The 18356-nt window shown below is 40.4% G+C and overlaps 1 protein-coding gene across 4 annotated transcripts in view; it reads right to left on the bottom strand.

The window, feature by feature from the left end:
• Positions 1 to 11320: 11320 nt before the first annotated feature.
• The window catches only part of STAU2 (staufen double-stranded RNA binding protein 2), a 205874-nt gene continuing 198838 nt past the window's right edge, over positions 11321 to 18356 (bottom strand). For 3 of the 4 annotated variants that reach the window (XM_089517473.1, XM_089517466.1, XM_089517467.1), the window contains 2 exons: positions 14937 to 15025; positions 11321 to 12420 (listed from right to left, as the gene is read on the bottom strand). In XM_089517473.1, coding sequence (XP_089373599.1) covers positions 12327 to 12420; positions 14937 to 15025 — 183 coding nt within the window. In that variant the 3' untranslated portion in view covers positions 11321 to 12326. Of the gene's footprint in view, positions 12421 to 14936; positions 15026 to 18356 lie in introns of those variants that run through there. The other variant, XM_089517470.1, reaches the window with a different exon arrangement.

An 18356-nucleotide genomic window follows, 5' to 3' on the forward strand; every position in this document is an offset into this window, starting at 1 on the left:
AAAAAAAGAGGTACACTGTGAGGATGGGTTGTGAGGCAAGGGAAGAAGTAAGGGATTCAAGAGAGTGAGCAGCTGTCATGCTGGTGTGGGATTTAGGGAGCTGGCTGTAATACTTCAGCCACATCATGAGGAAAAAAATGAATCATTAGAAAAAGCAATGATGCTAGAAAATGTGGAAGGCTGTAAAAAGCAAGGAAGACCACATGCTAGATGGTTAGATCAGGGGTTGGCAACCCCCGGCCCGTGGGCCGCATCTAGATGGTTAGATCAGGGGTTGGCAACCCCCGGCCCGTGGGCCGCATCCAGCCCATGGAGGCGGCAGGACCGGCCCCAGCCCGGTCCTGCCGCCGCCACCGCCGCCTACTCCTCGCGGAGGAGGAAGAGGAGGGCCGCGCGGCCTGGGGCAGAGGAGGCAAAGGGGGAAGCCCTGCGCCGCTCTCCCCGCACGGCCCCGCACAGCCCCGCGCTGCCCTCCCTGCGCAGCCCCGCGCCGCCCACCTCCTTCTCCTCTGCCTCCTCCGCCCCGCCCCCAGGCCACGCGGCGCATGGAGGAGGGGGGAGGAGGAGGAGGAGGAGGAAGAGGAGGAGGGGGAGCCGAAGGAGGAGGAGGCGGAAGAGGAAGAGGAGGAGGGGGAGCAGAAGGAGGAGGTGGTGAGTGGCCAGAGGCCTCAAGGTTTTTTAACTTTTATTTTGTGTGCTTTAAGTGCTAACAAGTCTCCCTTGCTTTGACAATGATAGTGTGGTGGTGGTGATGATGATGATATGAGTCAGCTTGAGAGGCATGCACGCACTGTTTCTGAAGCCGAGAGAGTGTGACTTTCCAAAGTGCCTTTTCTGTGTGTTTTTGGTTCTTTAATGGTGATACTGATATCAGCAAGCCTCTGAGGCATGGTCGATGTAAATTGCTGTGATTTTTACAAACTCATGTGCAGTGAAGAAAAACCAAAGTCCCTTGACACACACTTCTGAGAAGTACACTTGGTGCAAGAACTGTGATACCACCTTGACATGTTCAATATGCATAGCCATGTTAAACCATGCTAAGTGTTAAACCCAAGGGGTTTGGTTATGGAATAAGCCTCTGAAATATGCAAGAGGCCACGTTAAGTAAAGCCATGTGAAATGCACAAATGTGCTGTTCTATGTGTTTTGGAATGCAGGTTGGGGGTGTTTGGCCAGAAAGGGACCGAGGAGGAGAGGGCGGGCACACGCCTCCTTTTCCCCGCGGGGCTTCGGGGGAAGCTCTGCCCCCGGCATGTGGCTCCGCCCCTGGAGGATGGAAGCTCCGCCCCGGCACACGGCCCCGCCCCCGGAGGATGGAAGCTCCACTCCCCGGCTTCGGCCCCCCAGTTGTCTGAGGGACAGCAACCCAGCCCCCGGCTGAAAAAGGTTCCCTACCCCTGCCCTGGACGTTGGATGCTGTTGGATTGTTGTATTTTACTGATGTTTGTATAGATGTACCATTTTGGGTTTTTATAGTGTATTGTATTGCATTGTATGTATTGATTTTAGTGGTCTGTAACCCCGCTTCGATCCTTTGGGAGAGGCGGGGAAACACAAATAAATTATTATTATTATTATTATTATTCACAATAGGTTATGCTATGCAGCATTAATGGGTATTGTGGTTCAGTAGCATCTGAAGAGGGCTGCATAATTCCCACCCTGCTCTGTTTGATATGGAGAAAAATCTTTCCTTTATTATAGGAAACTGCTTTTTTGAGTTGTATATATGAAAGCAGACCACCCATTGTTGCTTTTAAAGTAAAGGGAGTTGTCTTTTTAATCCTTCAAGCAAAAATCTTCTGTTAATTGATTCTGCTAGCCAGCCCTTCAGAATGATGTTGGGTCTTTCTTTTTCTTTGACAATCCATTTTTCTCTTTTAACAAAGCCTTAAGACGGATGGTTTGGGCACAGGATAGAATTTTGGAAAAAGAAAAGAATCATAAATAAAATAACATTCTTCAAAATGCATGAATGTTTGTGAGACACGGTGTCCTCAGCCAAAGCACTCTTCTGCATGCTTTAGCTGTTGTCCACCCTCCCGCAAGACCGAGATTTTAGCCTCTGATAATGTCATGCTTTTACTCAAAGCCTGATCTTACAGTTCCAACCCAATGGATTACTTTGGGGCCTTCTTGGCCCCAGTGGGGCTATTCAAGGGAAGAGCAGTGTACGCTGGGTAGGAGTTGGCGCTTTCATTGCAAGCCCTTTGGGGGATATTGCCTTTTGTCTATAAAGCATCCTGCACACTTCTGGTGTTGTATAAATAATGAAAAGCAGCACAGCTCACATCAGATCAACACACTAGGGAATTCAGGCGCTTGGCGTTCTTGGCTGCTAAAAGGAATATGGCAGAATGATGGAAAACAAACAAGCCCTTACATGTAAGATCTAGGCTGAAAGTGTTGAAATCAGTCTCTGTTGCAAACTTGTTTTTGTTTTATTTTGCTTTTTTACTTAAGGGTTTGTTACTTAAGGTCGTTCCATAGGATGCAGAAAGTCTTTGGAGTGGCAGATATGATGATTTTAGGGAGCTAACACCTTTAAAGTACACAAGACTGTTGATCTTTGTTTATCCATTTAATAAACCCACTAGCTCACAGAAATGGATGAAAGTGCGTGGTTACGAGTGCACACACAGACAGGCTGACAGACTTGGCATCCCCTCCTTGCAATATCCCCCTTCCTCATTTCTCCTATCCCCAGCACAGGTGTGACACACACATTTTTTTGGTTTCATCTTCACCCCAGCCACACATGTACCAACAGGAGACAGGAAGAAAGTTGCCAATAGCATGTTCCGACACCTTAATGAAGCCATGTTTTGCATCTGACTCTTTAAAGCATCCCCAGCAAACTTGGGTTAATTGACTATAATCTCAATTACCTCCCTTCAGTCTGGCTATCAGTATGGCTATGTTGGTTGTAGATGCTGGGAGTTATAGGTAAAAACATCTGGAGAGCATTTTGTTGGGAAAGGTTGCTCTAATTGACATTGCCAGTTGTTGCTGATGTGGGACCCAGCCTATCTACCTAGCAGAGTGTGCGTGTTCATGTCTGTGTGTGTGTGTGCGCGTATACAGTATGTACTTTCAAGTCATCTGTTGACTTATGGAGCCCCCATGAATTTCATGGAGTTTTCTTAGGCAGGGAATACTGAGAGGTGGTTTTGCCTGTTCCTTCTTCTGAAATATAGCTTACAGCATTTGGTATTTATTGTTAGTCCCCCATCCAAGTATTAATCAGGGCCAACCCTACTTAATAGCAATAGCAAGTACTGTACATTTCTATACTGCTTATCGGTGCATTTAAGCACTCCCTAAACAGTTTACAAAGTCTAAGCTAATTGCTCTCAACAATCTGGGTATTCATTTTAGTGACCTCGGAAGGATGCAAGCCTGAGTCGAGCTTGAGCCCTTTTGCTGGCATTGAACTTGCAACCTTATGGTTTGTGAGTGAGTGGCTGCAGTACAGGCATTTGACCACTGCACCACCAGGGTTCCTACTTAGCTTCTAAGATCAGATGCGATTTGGTGCCTTTAGAGTATTTAGGTCAGCTATACTTCGCCCTATTCACTGCTGTTATTGTTATGTACCTTCAAGTCAAGACTTTAAGGTGACCCTCCCATAGGGTTTTCTTGGCGAGATTTATTGTGAGAAGGTATGCCCTTGCTTTCCTCTTACGCTGAGAAAGTGAAACTGGCCCAAGGCTACTGGATGGATTTCCATGGTTCAGGGGTGATTTGAACCCTGGTCTCTTGGAGTCTTAGTCCAACACTCAGACAACTCCAGCATCTACTGGCCTTGATTATTCCTCCCCATGCCTTAAAAAAAAAACCCTGCTACACTAGTGGTCCTTCCCACACTCCTTTCTGTCTTGGCTTTCTTCTCAGTTCATTAACAACCATCTGCATGAATCTGGGATTCATTGCCCTTAATTCTGGATAAGCAGAAGCCTTGCTATTTGGCAGAGAAAAGCCTGTCTTCATTGGCGTACTTCCATTTTTTAGCTGGAAATCATACAATTTACTGCATCCTATCTGGTGTAGCTCTGCACAGATGCATCTCACACTGATTTTATGTAATGCAATACTTGACACAATGCTGATTAGAATACTAATCATCTTAAGCTATTAAAAGACTTCTATAGGTCTCTGAGAAAATGCCTCTGTGAGTCATTGCTGAAGAAACTGAGTGAAAACTTTAAGTAGACATTTCACTAAAACCAATGGAACCTAAGAGGCAAAAGTTGTCTGGATCACATCTTTTATTTTCATTAATTTTTCAGGGGGGTCCAGGAAACAGAGAGATGTAACACAGCAAGTGGAGTACAGTTCAAAAGAGTTTTGCACCTGATAACCATACTGGGTACAGAGCCTCAATATCACATGAATTGCCAGCACACTCTATTCCTGAGTTCCCTTTAATCACACCTCCCTGCCTTATGCCAGCATGCCTTTCAAAAATTTTCTTTTTCTTTTAACTCATGCAGTTCCAGAGCTCTGCTATAGCAATGGAAGCAAAAGAGTTTAAAAAGGAAGGAAGGAACAAAGGAAGGAAAGAATAGAAACGGGGGGGGGGGGGGGAGACACTCGGACTGTTTAGGAATAGTGAGAGGATGGGGAGAGGAGAGGACACTGATATCACATGACTGTCGATAAAATGGCTGTCCCAGGAGCTGCATTTTGCACCTTCTTGAGAGGTCATTGATGGGTCTCCCCCATCAATGAAAAGGGATGCCCTAATCATGGTTGGGGAATGCAGCACCTAAGGATTGGAGGTATCAACATGAAATAAATATCACCAAAGCTGCTTTTTTCTAGGTGTAACTGCAGTTTAAAAGTCATGTGCAGTAATCTCCCCAGTGGGAAAAGTTTTGCTATTAATTCACTTTGCTCATTGCTCATTCGCCGGAAAGGCCGTTGGGAGCAACAATAAGGCTTAAATCCAATTGCTTGTTCCAGCTAGAGTCACTCTCTGGGGGCATGTGAGTCTGCCACTGCTAAGCTAGCAGCAGACAGTCTTGCGGGACCTTAAAGGCTACCATGTTATATCTGGGAAAAACCTTTGTGGATTTTAGCCCAATTCACTGGTTAGGTGGAGTCTTCCAGGCACAGAGAAGTGCTTATGGTGGTTCACAGGACTGAAAAAGAGGGCACGTGCTTGCTAAAAAAACTGGATTTTTTGGGAAAGATTCCAGACAAGGGTTGATGTAAAGGTGCAATTCAAAATGGCAGGTCTGTAGAGAACGAAGTGGATAAATAATCTCACTTGGGTCACAGCCCCCCCCCCCCCTTATGTATCCAAAGAACAGTCACTATCCTATTCAAACATGGGTGTTCAGGGATGCATAATTTGGAGATAATTTCTTTTTTTTTACCAAGCAGAAATCTCTTTGATGCAAAGTAGGTTTGTCCAAAAGGTTAATCACTTGGGAGGTATGCATAAATTCATGCAAGCGCTCTAGGGCCTTGAAGGCCTAAGGGAGTGAAGAATAAATAAATGAAATCTGAAAACTTAATCCTCCATCCTCTCTGTAATGATTTTTTTTAAGTTAAAAGATTAGCTTCAGGCTTCTATGCTTTCATCTGTAAAGCGGGATGCTAGAAATCTACTGTTAAATAAAACATAAGTTACATTTAACTACCTTAGAAATTAGTTTTTAAGAAGCATATACCAAAGACCATAGGACTTGATAAATTTCACAACTATTGTGGTTCTTTAAAGGGTGGGTAGAGATCAAATATGAACTACAGTATTTTTAATAGAAAATCTGAAGCCCCCAGTACATTTGAGCAAAGATGAATGTGTAAAAATGAAAATGAAAAGAAGAACATTGTGAAAGTATTGTTGATTCCTTTAGTATCCTATTCCTTCAGTATCCTATTGTTATGTCATTATATACTGACTTATGAGCATGTAAAGTCAACTCTGGAGAACAGAATTAAAATTCCTGCTTGGGCATGAAAACTCATTGGATGGGTGACCTTGGGCAAATCACACTCTCTCAGCCTCAGAAGAAGGCAAAGGCAAACCTCCTCTGAACAAATCTTGCCAAGAAAGATTTGCCTTAGGGTTATCATACATCGGATGAAACTTGAAGGTACACAACAAAGTTGAATTATGTCCCTATGTAATGTTCATATTCTCAGGAGGGGAGCAGAGATGTAGCTATGTCTCCAGAACCAATGCACAAGTGGAGTCACTGTAGTGCTATGGCTCCTTTTTTGCCAGGTGCAATGGGACACCATGCAGGACACCCCAATATGCATTACTGCAGTTTGCTAGAATGGTTGGCTCCCATAGCAGAGATGTAGCTATATTAGCATAAAGCCTCTATTTGACTTATTTGAAACTTTTGCAGATCATGGATTCCTCAAAAGGCAATTTATGAGCCTTTTGACACTAATATTACTAAACTGGTGCTATTGCAAAAGGGACTGCTTTCAATAAATAAGTAATAAATAATAAAACCACCTCTTTTCAGCATCCTAAGACTGTTTGTTTTTGTTTGTTGACTTGCTGTAAAAGATGATATGTTTAATAATGTGTAAATCAGCAGAAAAAGAGGAAAACCTCTATTTAGGTGGATTTATTCACCAAGGAAAGCTATAGCTTGCAAGACCTGAGCAGGTCTATTGATGACCAAGACTCTTAAAGGTCTCTCATTCATATAGCCACTATAGTTTGAAGCAGATGTGATGACAAATTACAAGAAAATATATTATCTGTTGCTTGTGAGTAATGAGGAATGCATCACAAATAGCCAAGATCCAGGTAGGTCACTGGTAAAGTATAAATCTCTGTCAGTGTAGTTAACACCAACTGTTGGGGGTTGGAGGTTCCTCCTTCTTCCCCATTTGTTTCCTGGGCATGAATTGCAGGTGGATAGACTCAATCAAGGAAGACAGGCCCTGAGTTTGCAAGACCTGAGCAGAACTGTTGATGACAAGGTGACTTAGAGGTATCTCATTCATAGGGTTGCCTTAAGTTGAAGTTGGCACTTAATAACAACAATGCAACAGCAGGTAGGTGACCTTCAGGAAAGAAAGAGCAGCCTCAGCCCCGGTCTACCTCTCCTGCAGGTGCGTTTCCTTTTTAATAACCTAAGCTTAGCCATGAATTTAGGAATGAACTGAGTTTGCTTCACCTGTTGCTAGGCTTAATTTGTAGCCAAGTGTTCTTTAAGTCTGATATTTTAGAAATGAAACCTCATAGTTGAAGGGTAAAGGTTTCACAGCAGCAACCAGATTCTGCAACCCAAGAGGCTATATAGTAGGATTACTAGCAATTCAACACACATGCCATGTCTTCGGTATATACATGTCCTTTCTTTAGCTCAAATCAATTTTCATTTTCTTCTATCGATAATTTATCAACAGTTTTTGAACTACATTAATTGACGATCACACATGAATACACAAAAACCCTGTTTGAACATGCACCATCTAATCAAAGTTTGCATGTGAAACTGAAGCCTATTTGGGCCAATACTGACCAGTTCAAATTCCTTCCTTTTAATTGCATCAGGATCTTTGGTTTTCCTGACGAAAATCCTTGTGTGCTTCATTGGGCTTTAGGGTATAATTAAAATATTACTTGTCAATAAAATTAGGCTTATAACCTGTTACAAATAGGTCCCCTAGCTCTTTAAAATAAGAGTAGTTATACTACATAAGTTCTAACTGGTGCACTGAGCCACAATCCTTAATGAGTTTCAAATCTGGCTTGGCAAAATGGTATCATGGGTAACAGAAACAAATCCTGCCTGTGGCTCTGTAGGAACAGTAAGAATCAAAACCACCTGTTAACTTATGCAAAACCCATGATTTTCATAGAGTTTTCTTCAGCAAGGAATACTGAGATTGTTTTCCAAGTCCCTTCCTCTGAACTATAGCATACAGCACCTGGTATTCATAGAATCACTGAGTTGGAAGAGACCACAATGGTCATCCAGTCCAACCCTCTGCCATGGAGGAATACATAATCAAAACACCCCCAACAGATGGCCACCCAGCCTCTGTTTAAAGACCTCCAAAGAAGGAGACTCCACGAGTCTCTGAGGGAGTGTTTCACTGTCAAACAAGCAAGTTCTTCTTAATGTTGAGCTGGAATCTCTTTTCCTACAGCTTGAATCCACTGTTCTGTGTCCTACTCCCTGAAACAGTAGGAAACAAGCTTGCTCCCTCTTCAATGCGACAGCCTTTCAGATATTTAAACATGGCTATCATGTCACCTCTTAACCTTCTATTTCACAGACTAAACATAGTCAGCTCCCTAAGTGGCTCCTCATTGGACATGGCTTCCAGAATTTTCACCATTTGGTTGCCCTCTTCTGTGTATGTTCCAATATCCTCCTTGAATTGAGGTGCCCAGAACTGGACACAGTATTTCAAGTGAAGTCTGATCAAAGCAGAATAGAGTGGTACTATTACCTCCAGTGCACTATACTCCTGTTGATGCAACCTAGAATCATATTGGCTTTTTTAGCTGCTGAATCACTGTTGACTTATGTTCAGTTTGTGGTCTATTAAGGGGCTTGACAGACTGCCTCTTCAGAGCGGTGTCCTGTTGCCCCTTTCAGCACCAGACTGGGGCCGTGGCAACCAATCTGGCACTTTGCTGGTGGTAAAAGGAATGGGAAAATGCAACTCCTTTTAGTGTCGACGAAAAGGCACCCTTGCCGTGGCAGCTTTTCAAAACGCCAACGGAGCCTTGTGCGGTTGGGCGCGTGGCATGATGTTGGCATGGGGGTGGCCAGTGTGCATATAACACACCCCATGATGGCGTATAATGCCAGTCTAAGAAGCCTATATCCCTTTCACGGGTATTGTCAAGCCAGTTGTCACCCATCCTATATCTATGCATTTGTTTGTGGTCTCCCATCCAAGTACTAACCAGGGAGGACTCTGCTTAGCTTCCAAGATCAGGTAGGATTTGGTGCCTTTAGAGTATTTAGGCCCAAGAATAAAATAGTGGTGCTTATTTCATCAGAAAATTGCTTAAGTAGGTATTAGAATTCAGAGACAAGAAAGTGAGCTTATGATTTGTAACATGCCTTACTCATGGATTAATACTGGCAAGACCTAGAAATATAATTAGCTCTCAGAATACCTTTTAACATTAAGGAAACCTGCTCCATTTTATTGTTAGTTTTGTAGTCCCATACCATTTCAGTGTAAGAGTTAGGTCTAGTATAATCTACCTAACTTGGTGCCCTCTAGTTATATGTGGCACTATTACTCCCACATAGAACTTGTAAAAGTTACTTTTCTGACTACAATTACCAGAATCCTTCAGCCAGTACAACTGGTTGTGTGATTATGGGAGTGGTACTCCCACATACTTTGATGTCATGATGTTGGGAAAGGTTAGCTTTATACTGCTTCTTAGATCAAAATATATGATAAATCTTCTTCCAATAACTAATAATTTAATTTTATTTGTAAAATATCATGTTAGTGTCTCATTTTCCTCAGTTGATCGGGGGGGGGGGGCATTGAGCAATACTATCACTGACATTGAGGCTGGGCATATGTTAAACAGACAGTAGCCACAGACTGTGTAAGGGTCAAAACAGTGTATGTCTGGGAAAGATAGTGAAAAAATGTTGTTCCAATTGGTATGTAGAAGGCTGGCATTCAGAACTTGCAGATTTTCTATCATGAACCTCAATGTACTAATTCTAGATCAAATAGTGTGATTAGATTGAAGAGGCAATGGATGAATAATTGTCACACTGGAGAAATAACTGGAAGGCTTCCATGTTCATGTTCCAGTGCAAGTCCCTTACTGATGCCATGCACAAAAAGGAAACTAGGGATTTACAAGTATGAAGGAGCAGAGATTAGTCAGCTCATGTCCTTGCAGCACTGGACTCTGGCTAACTGTGTATATAGCTATTTTTGTCCTGTATGCATATTTTCAATCCCTGAAAAAGACATATATCTATGTGTTAGTTCCACATAGATGCACCACACTGTAGAAATAAAAAAGTTTGATACCACTTTAACTGTCATGGCTCCATTCTGTGGAATCCTAGGATTTGTAGTTTGGTGAGTTATTCAGCCTGGCCTGTCAGAGCATTCTGGTGCCTTAACAGGATTCTGAAGAACAGAGTCATTACATTTAAAGTGGTGTCAAACTGCTTCATTTTTGGAGAGTGGATATACCCTGAGTGTCAACTTGGATGAAATCAAAGTATGGAAAAGTTAGTTTTTGATAACATTTTGAAAGTTAAAGTCCAAAAAGAACATTTTATAAGTACTAAATGAAAGTAAGGCTAGAGGAAACAGTTTGTTATCACTCATGATTAGGGTCCTGTATATCCTTTGTTCTAAAAAAAGGATCCATGCCAAGTTAACACAGATTTTACATGCAAACATTTTGTACATGCATACAGAAACAAAGCTTAAAGCAAACAGTCTTAACTTCAGTGGAGATACTGAATCGATGGGATTCAGTTACATGTTAACTTATCTTTCATTAATTGAATTAGTGGGTCTACTCTAGCTGGAAGTAGCAATTGGATTGATCCTAAGTCTGTGACCTGAAAAACTTTTAACAATTTGGGTCTCTTCTGATATTTTGTTTCTGTTTATCTTGGGAAAGGATACAGATATATATGTAGCACGGAAGGCTTAATATTTTAATCAGTGAAAATCCAGTTTAGTTCCACTTACAGCTTCTGAGAATTGTCCATACATTTTCAAGACTGTCTTCCTCATATTCACGGAAGCTTGCTTTTAAAGTCTAAACTTGCTTTAAAATGTTAACACAGATATTCTTAGGAGGCAGAATTCCGCCTCATAAAAATTCCTGCACAACACTGTATGGCCACAGAATTAAAAGCATCAGAGCACACCTCTTAAAACTGTGTGTGTGTGTGCGGCATGTGCGTGCGAGTGTGTAAGTATTGAATGAGAAGTTTCTCTTGTACTTCCACTGTACTTTCCTGAGATAGAATACCCACTGATAACATAATTTTTATATGAGCTATAGAGGTAGGTTGGTCTTCAGCTGAACTGCACAAAGCATACGATAATAGCCTATGATTCTGGAAGTCCTTTTGGCTTTCTAGGGGACAGATACATTTCTGGAAATGTCCTTATTATGTTTGTTAATAAGTTGGTGACTGAACTTAGCAATGCCAGGAAAAAAGAGGTTAGTTGATAGAATATCCAAGGACGTTACTTCCACAGGGGAGTGCTATACTAGTGTAACAGACTAAGCAAGTGACAAACAATAAATCTGATGTGCCATTTACAAATCAAGGAAGGGACAACAAAAGTGCTATATACAAAAACTAATGTGGTTTTACTGCATTGACCAGTTTATTCAATTCAAATACACTGGTACAAAATACAAGTGCAAATTCCCATTTCTATCAAGACTGGCATTTATACACAGTGGCTCCATCATTTCACAACCCTCTTCTGAGGCAACGTATCCTTCTTTTTCTAATCTTCATGGTTGGAATGCAGTTTTTAAAAACACTCAGTTGAGGCAAATGGCGAGTCACAGAATGGGGTGTAGATGTGCTTCACACAACAGCAAACAGAATTGAGGAAGGAGAAGTGTTCCTTGGAGGCAAGGTGCCTCAAACAGTCACTCAGTCGGTGGCTGGGAAAATCAAATACCATCACTGCTTTCTCTTGGGAGTATATTGTGACTGGTCATCAATAACTAAGCAAATACTTGACATGATTTAAACTTCAGTTTGCAAACAACCCAGCATAGTGCATCTTACAGGTATAACACATTCTGTAAGAGTATGAAGAATGCAAAATGTTGGCATAAAAAGAGAAGCTGCATTACTATATATGAAGACAACTACAACTCTCACAGCACTGTCATTGGTTATTTTTAAAATAATCAAGCATAATTTTTTTTTAAAAAAAGAGGAAAGCTGACCTTATTCTACACTACCAGAAAGTCATATAATTTAACCCAATGTTGACATTTCATTTCTTCCAGAGTATTAATAAACTGTAAACTTAACTTTCCCAAACCCACTAAGTCTTTAGTTAATTACTTGCTGTTTAAAATTCTGGTGGTTTGATCGCCTATTTACTGTCTCTGGAGAAATCTGAATTATTTATTTTTAGATTTTGTAGGTTTAGAGAGGAAATAATGTTTTATTTATTTGCTCCTCATTCAATAAACAGTACCATGTATACTATCTCTTGTATTAGAATAGTGTTGTCTTCACATAAGACTCAAAATAATGGTATTAGTCATTCGTTTCCTTGTACATATACACCCTATTGCGTGTTGACAGGTTTATAAGGATGCAGTGGCAGCTGAGGGTGCTGGGAAGGTCCTAGACGACAGCCTTTGAATCCTTGCAGTCCTGAGCAATGGTGCCTGAGTTAGTCTGTTTATTGTCTGCATTCTCTCCCAGATGCTCGACTTGTCTGAAAGATTAATATATTAACAAGAGCTGTAAGGTCCAGGGTTGCACATCTTTAAGACATTTTTATTAGCAGATGGCACATGAGATTCAAAGGTCACCACAAAGGGGGACATTTTGAAGTGAAACAACAATATTTATGCTTAGATACTATGCCGGTGAGATCATGTGGTAAATGGTTTTGATTAAATTAGTTTACAAATAGCTACTATATATCAGCTGAAAATTCCAACTTCACTTCTTGCTTTCCCCTACAGCATCCACTTATTTAGAACTTGCCTCTGCCTGGTTCAGCCAAAGGAGGAGGGATGGACAAATATCTCATTGCGGTCTGCCTGTGAATAATTTGGTGACTTGGAGTTTGTTCTATTGAATTTAATTGTTTTCTCCCTTTTAGTTATCCAATTAATGAATCAATTAATCAATCAATCTGTATATTCTGCATAATACTGTTCCTGGTACAGTTGGTTTTCTGTATCCATGGTTTATGCATCCATGCATTCAACCGTCTATGGTTTGGAAATATTTTTTTAAAATTCTAAAAATGAAACATCAATTTTCCCATTTTATATAAGTGACATCATTTTACTACACCATTGTGTATAATGGGATTTGAGTATAAACAGATTTTAGTATCCACAGGGTATTGGAACCAAACCCCAGCAGATACCAAGGGCCTACTGTATCTGCATTTGCACAACCATAAGAAACAAAACAGAAAAAAAAGCTTTGTGCTTAAATGTGGAGAAGGTGGGGTATCTGCTAATTATTTGGATATAAAATGGTACAAGGCCACTTTAAATCTATTTCTTAAGGTAGAATGCATATGATGGTACCTGTTTAATCAATCTGGTGTATATGTGAACTGGTACCATCTGTGACATACATATAATACAAAACAACAAAAACTAATTTATTGCACAGTTCTACACTGGCTGCTGCTCAGCTAATAATATTTTTACATGTCTGCTATGCAACTTAGAGGTATCTTCCCCTTTCTAGAAGTTCTTAAGGCTATAGGAAACATGACGAACATATAGAACCACATTCCCTTCTTGGCTTTTCCATTCATTTATATTAGGAGTGTATAAGCATGCTCCCCCCTGACTTTCTGTGGTCTACAACTCCCATCATCCCTAGCTAGCGTAGCCAATGATGAAAGCTCATGGGTGCTGATATGCTAAAAACTAGGCCTGTGCATGCCTCTCCTAAACTGATTCAGAGCTTGACTCAGTGACTCATATTATATTCCAAATCAATCTGGACCTGATATGACCTGAGGTCTAGATATGAATCACTACTTCATAATCTGAATGGCAGCTCTTTCCATCCACTTCTGTTGCAAGAGCAAAAGACAGCATCTTTTCAGACTTTTCACATATTTCTATGAAGCTTGAAGTCAATTTCTAAAAATAGGATTCGTTCTGTCAAATTTCAGGCACATATTCCAGGATATATATATATATGTGTGTGTGTGTGTGTGTGTGTGTGTGTGTGTGTGTGTGTGTGTCACACCTAGAAAGAAAGAAAGAGAGAGAGAAAGGGGGGGGGGGGGCTAAACCTAAAAGTTTATTTTTAAAAACCTTTAATATTCTCTCAGTTTTCAATGAAAAACACTCAATTTGAAAATCTATTGCCAGCTCATGCAACTTTACACCAAACAAACATGTATCAATCTTTCTGGATTGTTACTTTAGTCCAGCCAACATTGTTTAGTGACAAGATTTATGAATGAACAGACCCCAGACTAATGGCAGATGACCATGTAAAATCATGAGAAAAACCTGCCTTTAGCCTTGATTCACAAATGCACATAAACCAGTGGCTCCAAAACAGAATGAAAAAATGTGTTGTCTTCCTAAGCTTACAACAAACAAACACATACTCTTAAATCTCCCCAATCTCTCTCTAGTAGCTACCTAGCCCCACACAGACTTTAAGCTAAATGATAAGGAAAAGTGGGACACAAGAGAAGGAGAGGTTGCTTATCTATAACTATGATTCCAGAACATCTGTGCAAAGCCTGTTGGAAACTTCCAAAGCTAAGCTGACCTTTAGGCTCCCATGTGCTTGGGACATTCCCACCATTTCCTTCAGTCCCCAATTTACCACAGTAAATGCTATGGAGACATCAACATGAGGTGAGGGGAATAACCCATTATAACAGAAGCAACTATCTCAATGTAATATGATATACAGGTCTGATAAGAATCCCATGGCATGAGGGGAGGGATGCTTCCATGAAAATGATGGAAATCCCCCAGGCCCTTCAGGAAAGGCATCAAGAATCTAATACAGCCAACTGGGATATCTGAAAGAGACATTATATACAAAAAATACCATGTCACATACAAGAAAGACCATGTCAGAGAGGCTGGCCAAATTATGTATTGATTATTTAAATGTACATCTCATCTTTCTGCACTAGGGTGCCCAAGATTTAAGTGAGAACTAGTTAATAATCTCCCAAACACTTTTGAAATGTTTTACTTGAAAGAATATTGTGAAATTAATTCTTACTTTTCAAATGAACCATTTTCAACTTTCACTGTTCCTTCCACCAGATCCAGTCCTTGTTCTGAAAACTGTTTCAAGGCACTTAAAGCTGCCTGTAACAAGAAAGAGATATTGTGGATTTTAAATAAACACACACACACACACACACACACACACACACACTATTATCATATAGGGTATATAGATGATGGGAAAAATCAGAGCTGTAAAAGTATCCTGAAAAGTAAATGCGTTACTGCTAAAAGAAAGAAAGAAAGAAAGATGTATTAATTTCCATTGCTTATAAATGAGATTGCCAACTTTAATGAAGGCTACTACTCTTGATTTTTCAAAACGAGCCAACAAAGAAACAAACATATTTTAATATATATACTTTACAAAATGAAGGAATCAAAATGTTTCTAGGCCCATGACTTCTTGCTTCACATTGGCTTAGAAGCCAAAAGCAGAGAATCACAGAATGGGAAGTAATCTCAAAGGTAATGCATTCCAATGGTTCTTAATCTTTTTTGGGTCATAGATCCCGTTAAGAATATGATGAAAACTATGGATTCCTCCACAGACAAATACACTCAAACTCAAATTTCAAGGAAAAAGAGAGGGAATTGGGGAAAGGTGGGAATCATTTTTCTTTTTGCATGTGGTTCACTGAGTCCCTGAAACCTGTCCATTGAGCACTTGAGCCTCATGCACCAAGAGAGAACTCCAGATCCAGTCCAACACCCTGCTGATACATGGAATCCACTGGTACAACATTCCTGATAGGTAGCCATTAACCTTCTTAAAATCAAGAGATGCTACTCTCTTCTGTAAAACTGCGTGAGACGTGAACAAGGTGGAAGGTGGAACAAGACTGCTTTCAGGTGCTGAGCAGGAGTTGCATTCCTACCAAAACTGAGGATTTAAGCTCCAAACAAACCTTAAACCTAATGTGAAGTAGAAGGCTTTCACAACATGTCAACAACTATCAGGTCAGAATGCATAGGGAAGAAATTGAAATCCACAAGCACCTGGACAACTTCAACAGGGAAGAAGAAACCCTTAAAGTAAACAAAGTTTGGCTACCAGTCCTGAAAAACACCAAAATCAAGACCCGGCAAGTGCAAATGACAACCACCCTGGGGCAGGGGGGGTGTTCCCAGCAGACAATGGATCACTAATTAAATAGACACCCTGAGGCCTTGCCATTCAACAAGACCAACACACAGATGAATATGTAAATCACTTCCTCGCAACCAAGGGTCACACAGTATATATACTCCATTCACTTCCGTGCCACTAGCCTCTGAAGATGCCAGCCACAGATGTGGGCAAAATGTCAGCAATAAACCCTTCTAGAACACAGCCACATAGCCAGAAAAACCCACAAAAGACCTTAAATCTTCAATGATGTCTTTTCAATAAATATGATTAAAGTTGTAGTTTTTCCTTCTTTGTAGAAAAATATGTATACTATAAAATATGAACAAAGTAGACAGCTTTTGGTGTATGAATATGAAAGCATAATTGAAATGCAGGGTGAAACAATCTGTTTGTTTCATAAGAAAAATAGATCCTAGTTAAAAGACAAGCTACATGTTTGCTAGTCTTTGTAAAATAATGCAATGGAAGGGGACTGTGATGATTTTTGAGCAAGGAGACTGTCAATAATTCACAGACCCTTCCTTTGACTAATGTACCAGCTAAACCCTTTTCTTAAAACCCCTGCCCAGTGGTACAAAACATAGAATGCAATAACATCGCACTGCAGGTTTCATTATTCTCCAAAGTGGCTACCAATAAAATTCAGCATTGTTGGGTAACTTGCACTGCAATGATGATGCAACATTCATCTTGTAGTACAAGACAAGGCATGAAAGAAGGAAATACGGGGCTGATTCTTGCTTTATGAACACTAATCTCCAGTGCATTAATGCCATCTACTCCATCACTTTAGCTGCTGTTTTTCCTCTCTAGCATCACAATAACAGTCTCCTTTCATTTCATAAAATCAACTCTTATTCCATGTTTTCATTGTTCCATCAAATCCTACCACTGGCTGAATCCTATTAATTATGCATGCTGATATTTAGAGAAGGGGAATTAAGAGGCTGTCCTTTCAACACTATGCATGTCAGATGTTAATGAAGCAGGTGTTTGATTTTACAGTAGTTCAAACATTGGGAACTTCCCACTGTACTTTACTTGGAGCTGTCCTTGAAGAGAACATGAGGGATGCAGGAAAAAGGAGCAGCTAGATCGTGGGCAGGAACCATATGACAACCATTTTGAAGGAAGTGTGCTGACTATCAATAGGCTTTTAGTTTGAGTTCAAGGTGTTGATGATGATTCTGAAAGTCTAAAAGGCCTTGAGACCTTGCTATTTGAGGAAGCACCTCTTTCCAGATAGTGCTGCATGGTTCTGAAGATCTGCTGTGGGGGATATCCTCTGTGTGACACTATTGGAAGCAGTATTCCATGTGACCTGGAAAAATCTTCCTTGGCTATAGCACTCAACCTGTTAAATGTCCTCTCTTGAGACATCACACTGGCATTGACATCGCCTCATTAAAAAAAATTTTTTTTTGCACTAAGAGAAAACCTGACAACTTATCCTCGAAATTGGACATAGTGAGAACATTGGGTTTCTGTATGACCTTGTTGATTTGGTTGTGTTTTAATTGTTAAATTATTTTAAAGTGTTTTAAATGGTTTTAAGGTGATTTTACTGATTATACTGCACTCAGAACTGCTGATATAAGGATGGGTTATCATAAAAAATCAAATAAAAACATTTTCATCCATGTGCATCATGTGATACACTTTATCAGATGTAAGAAAACACTGGAAGCCAATACTCTTCCATTGTACAGCAAGCGTAAAACTGGCAGGACCATGTATTATATGCATGTTGCCACTGTGGTGGGGAAAGTAATTTGGGTCTTCTTGGTGGCTGCCCCTAGACTCTGGAACTCCCTTCCCAGAGAGGTAAGATTCCATCTTGTCCTTCTGTCGGCAGGCTAAGACATTTTTATTCAGGCAGGTTTTTAATATAGGAAGTCATTAAAGAATGGGATAGGGATGTTGTTTTAATTGTACTGTTTTAATGTTCTTTCATCTTTTTAAACTATGTTTTATTCTTTTAACGAGTAATGCATTTTAATACTGTAACAGTTTAATTCTATTTTAATGTTCACTTTTGTATGTTTTTAATTGTATTCTTTTAAACTGTAAGCCACTTTGAGTTTCAACTTTGGAAAAAAGTATGGTGATGATGATGAAGATGATGATGATGCCTAAAATCTAAGCTTGTCTAGATGGAAGAGTATCTGGAAAACATATGACAGCTACTCTGATTTTCTGAAGTAAGAGTAGAGAAAACTTATGCCATATAAAAATCTCTCAGTGGGCTGATTCCCTTTAACACACTTCAACATACTTTGG

This window comes from Sceloporus occidentalis, unplaced genomic scaffold (assembly GCF_023333645.1).
Source record: "Sceloporus occidentalis isolate IW3139 unplaced genomic scaffold, rSceOcc1.0.p SCAF_3, whole genome shotgun sequence".
NCBI classification, from domain to species: Eukaryota; Metazoa; Chordata; class Lepidosauria; order Squamata; family Phrynosomatidae; genus Sceloporus; species Sceloporus occidentalis.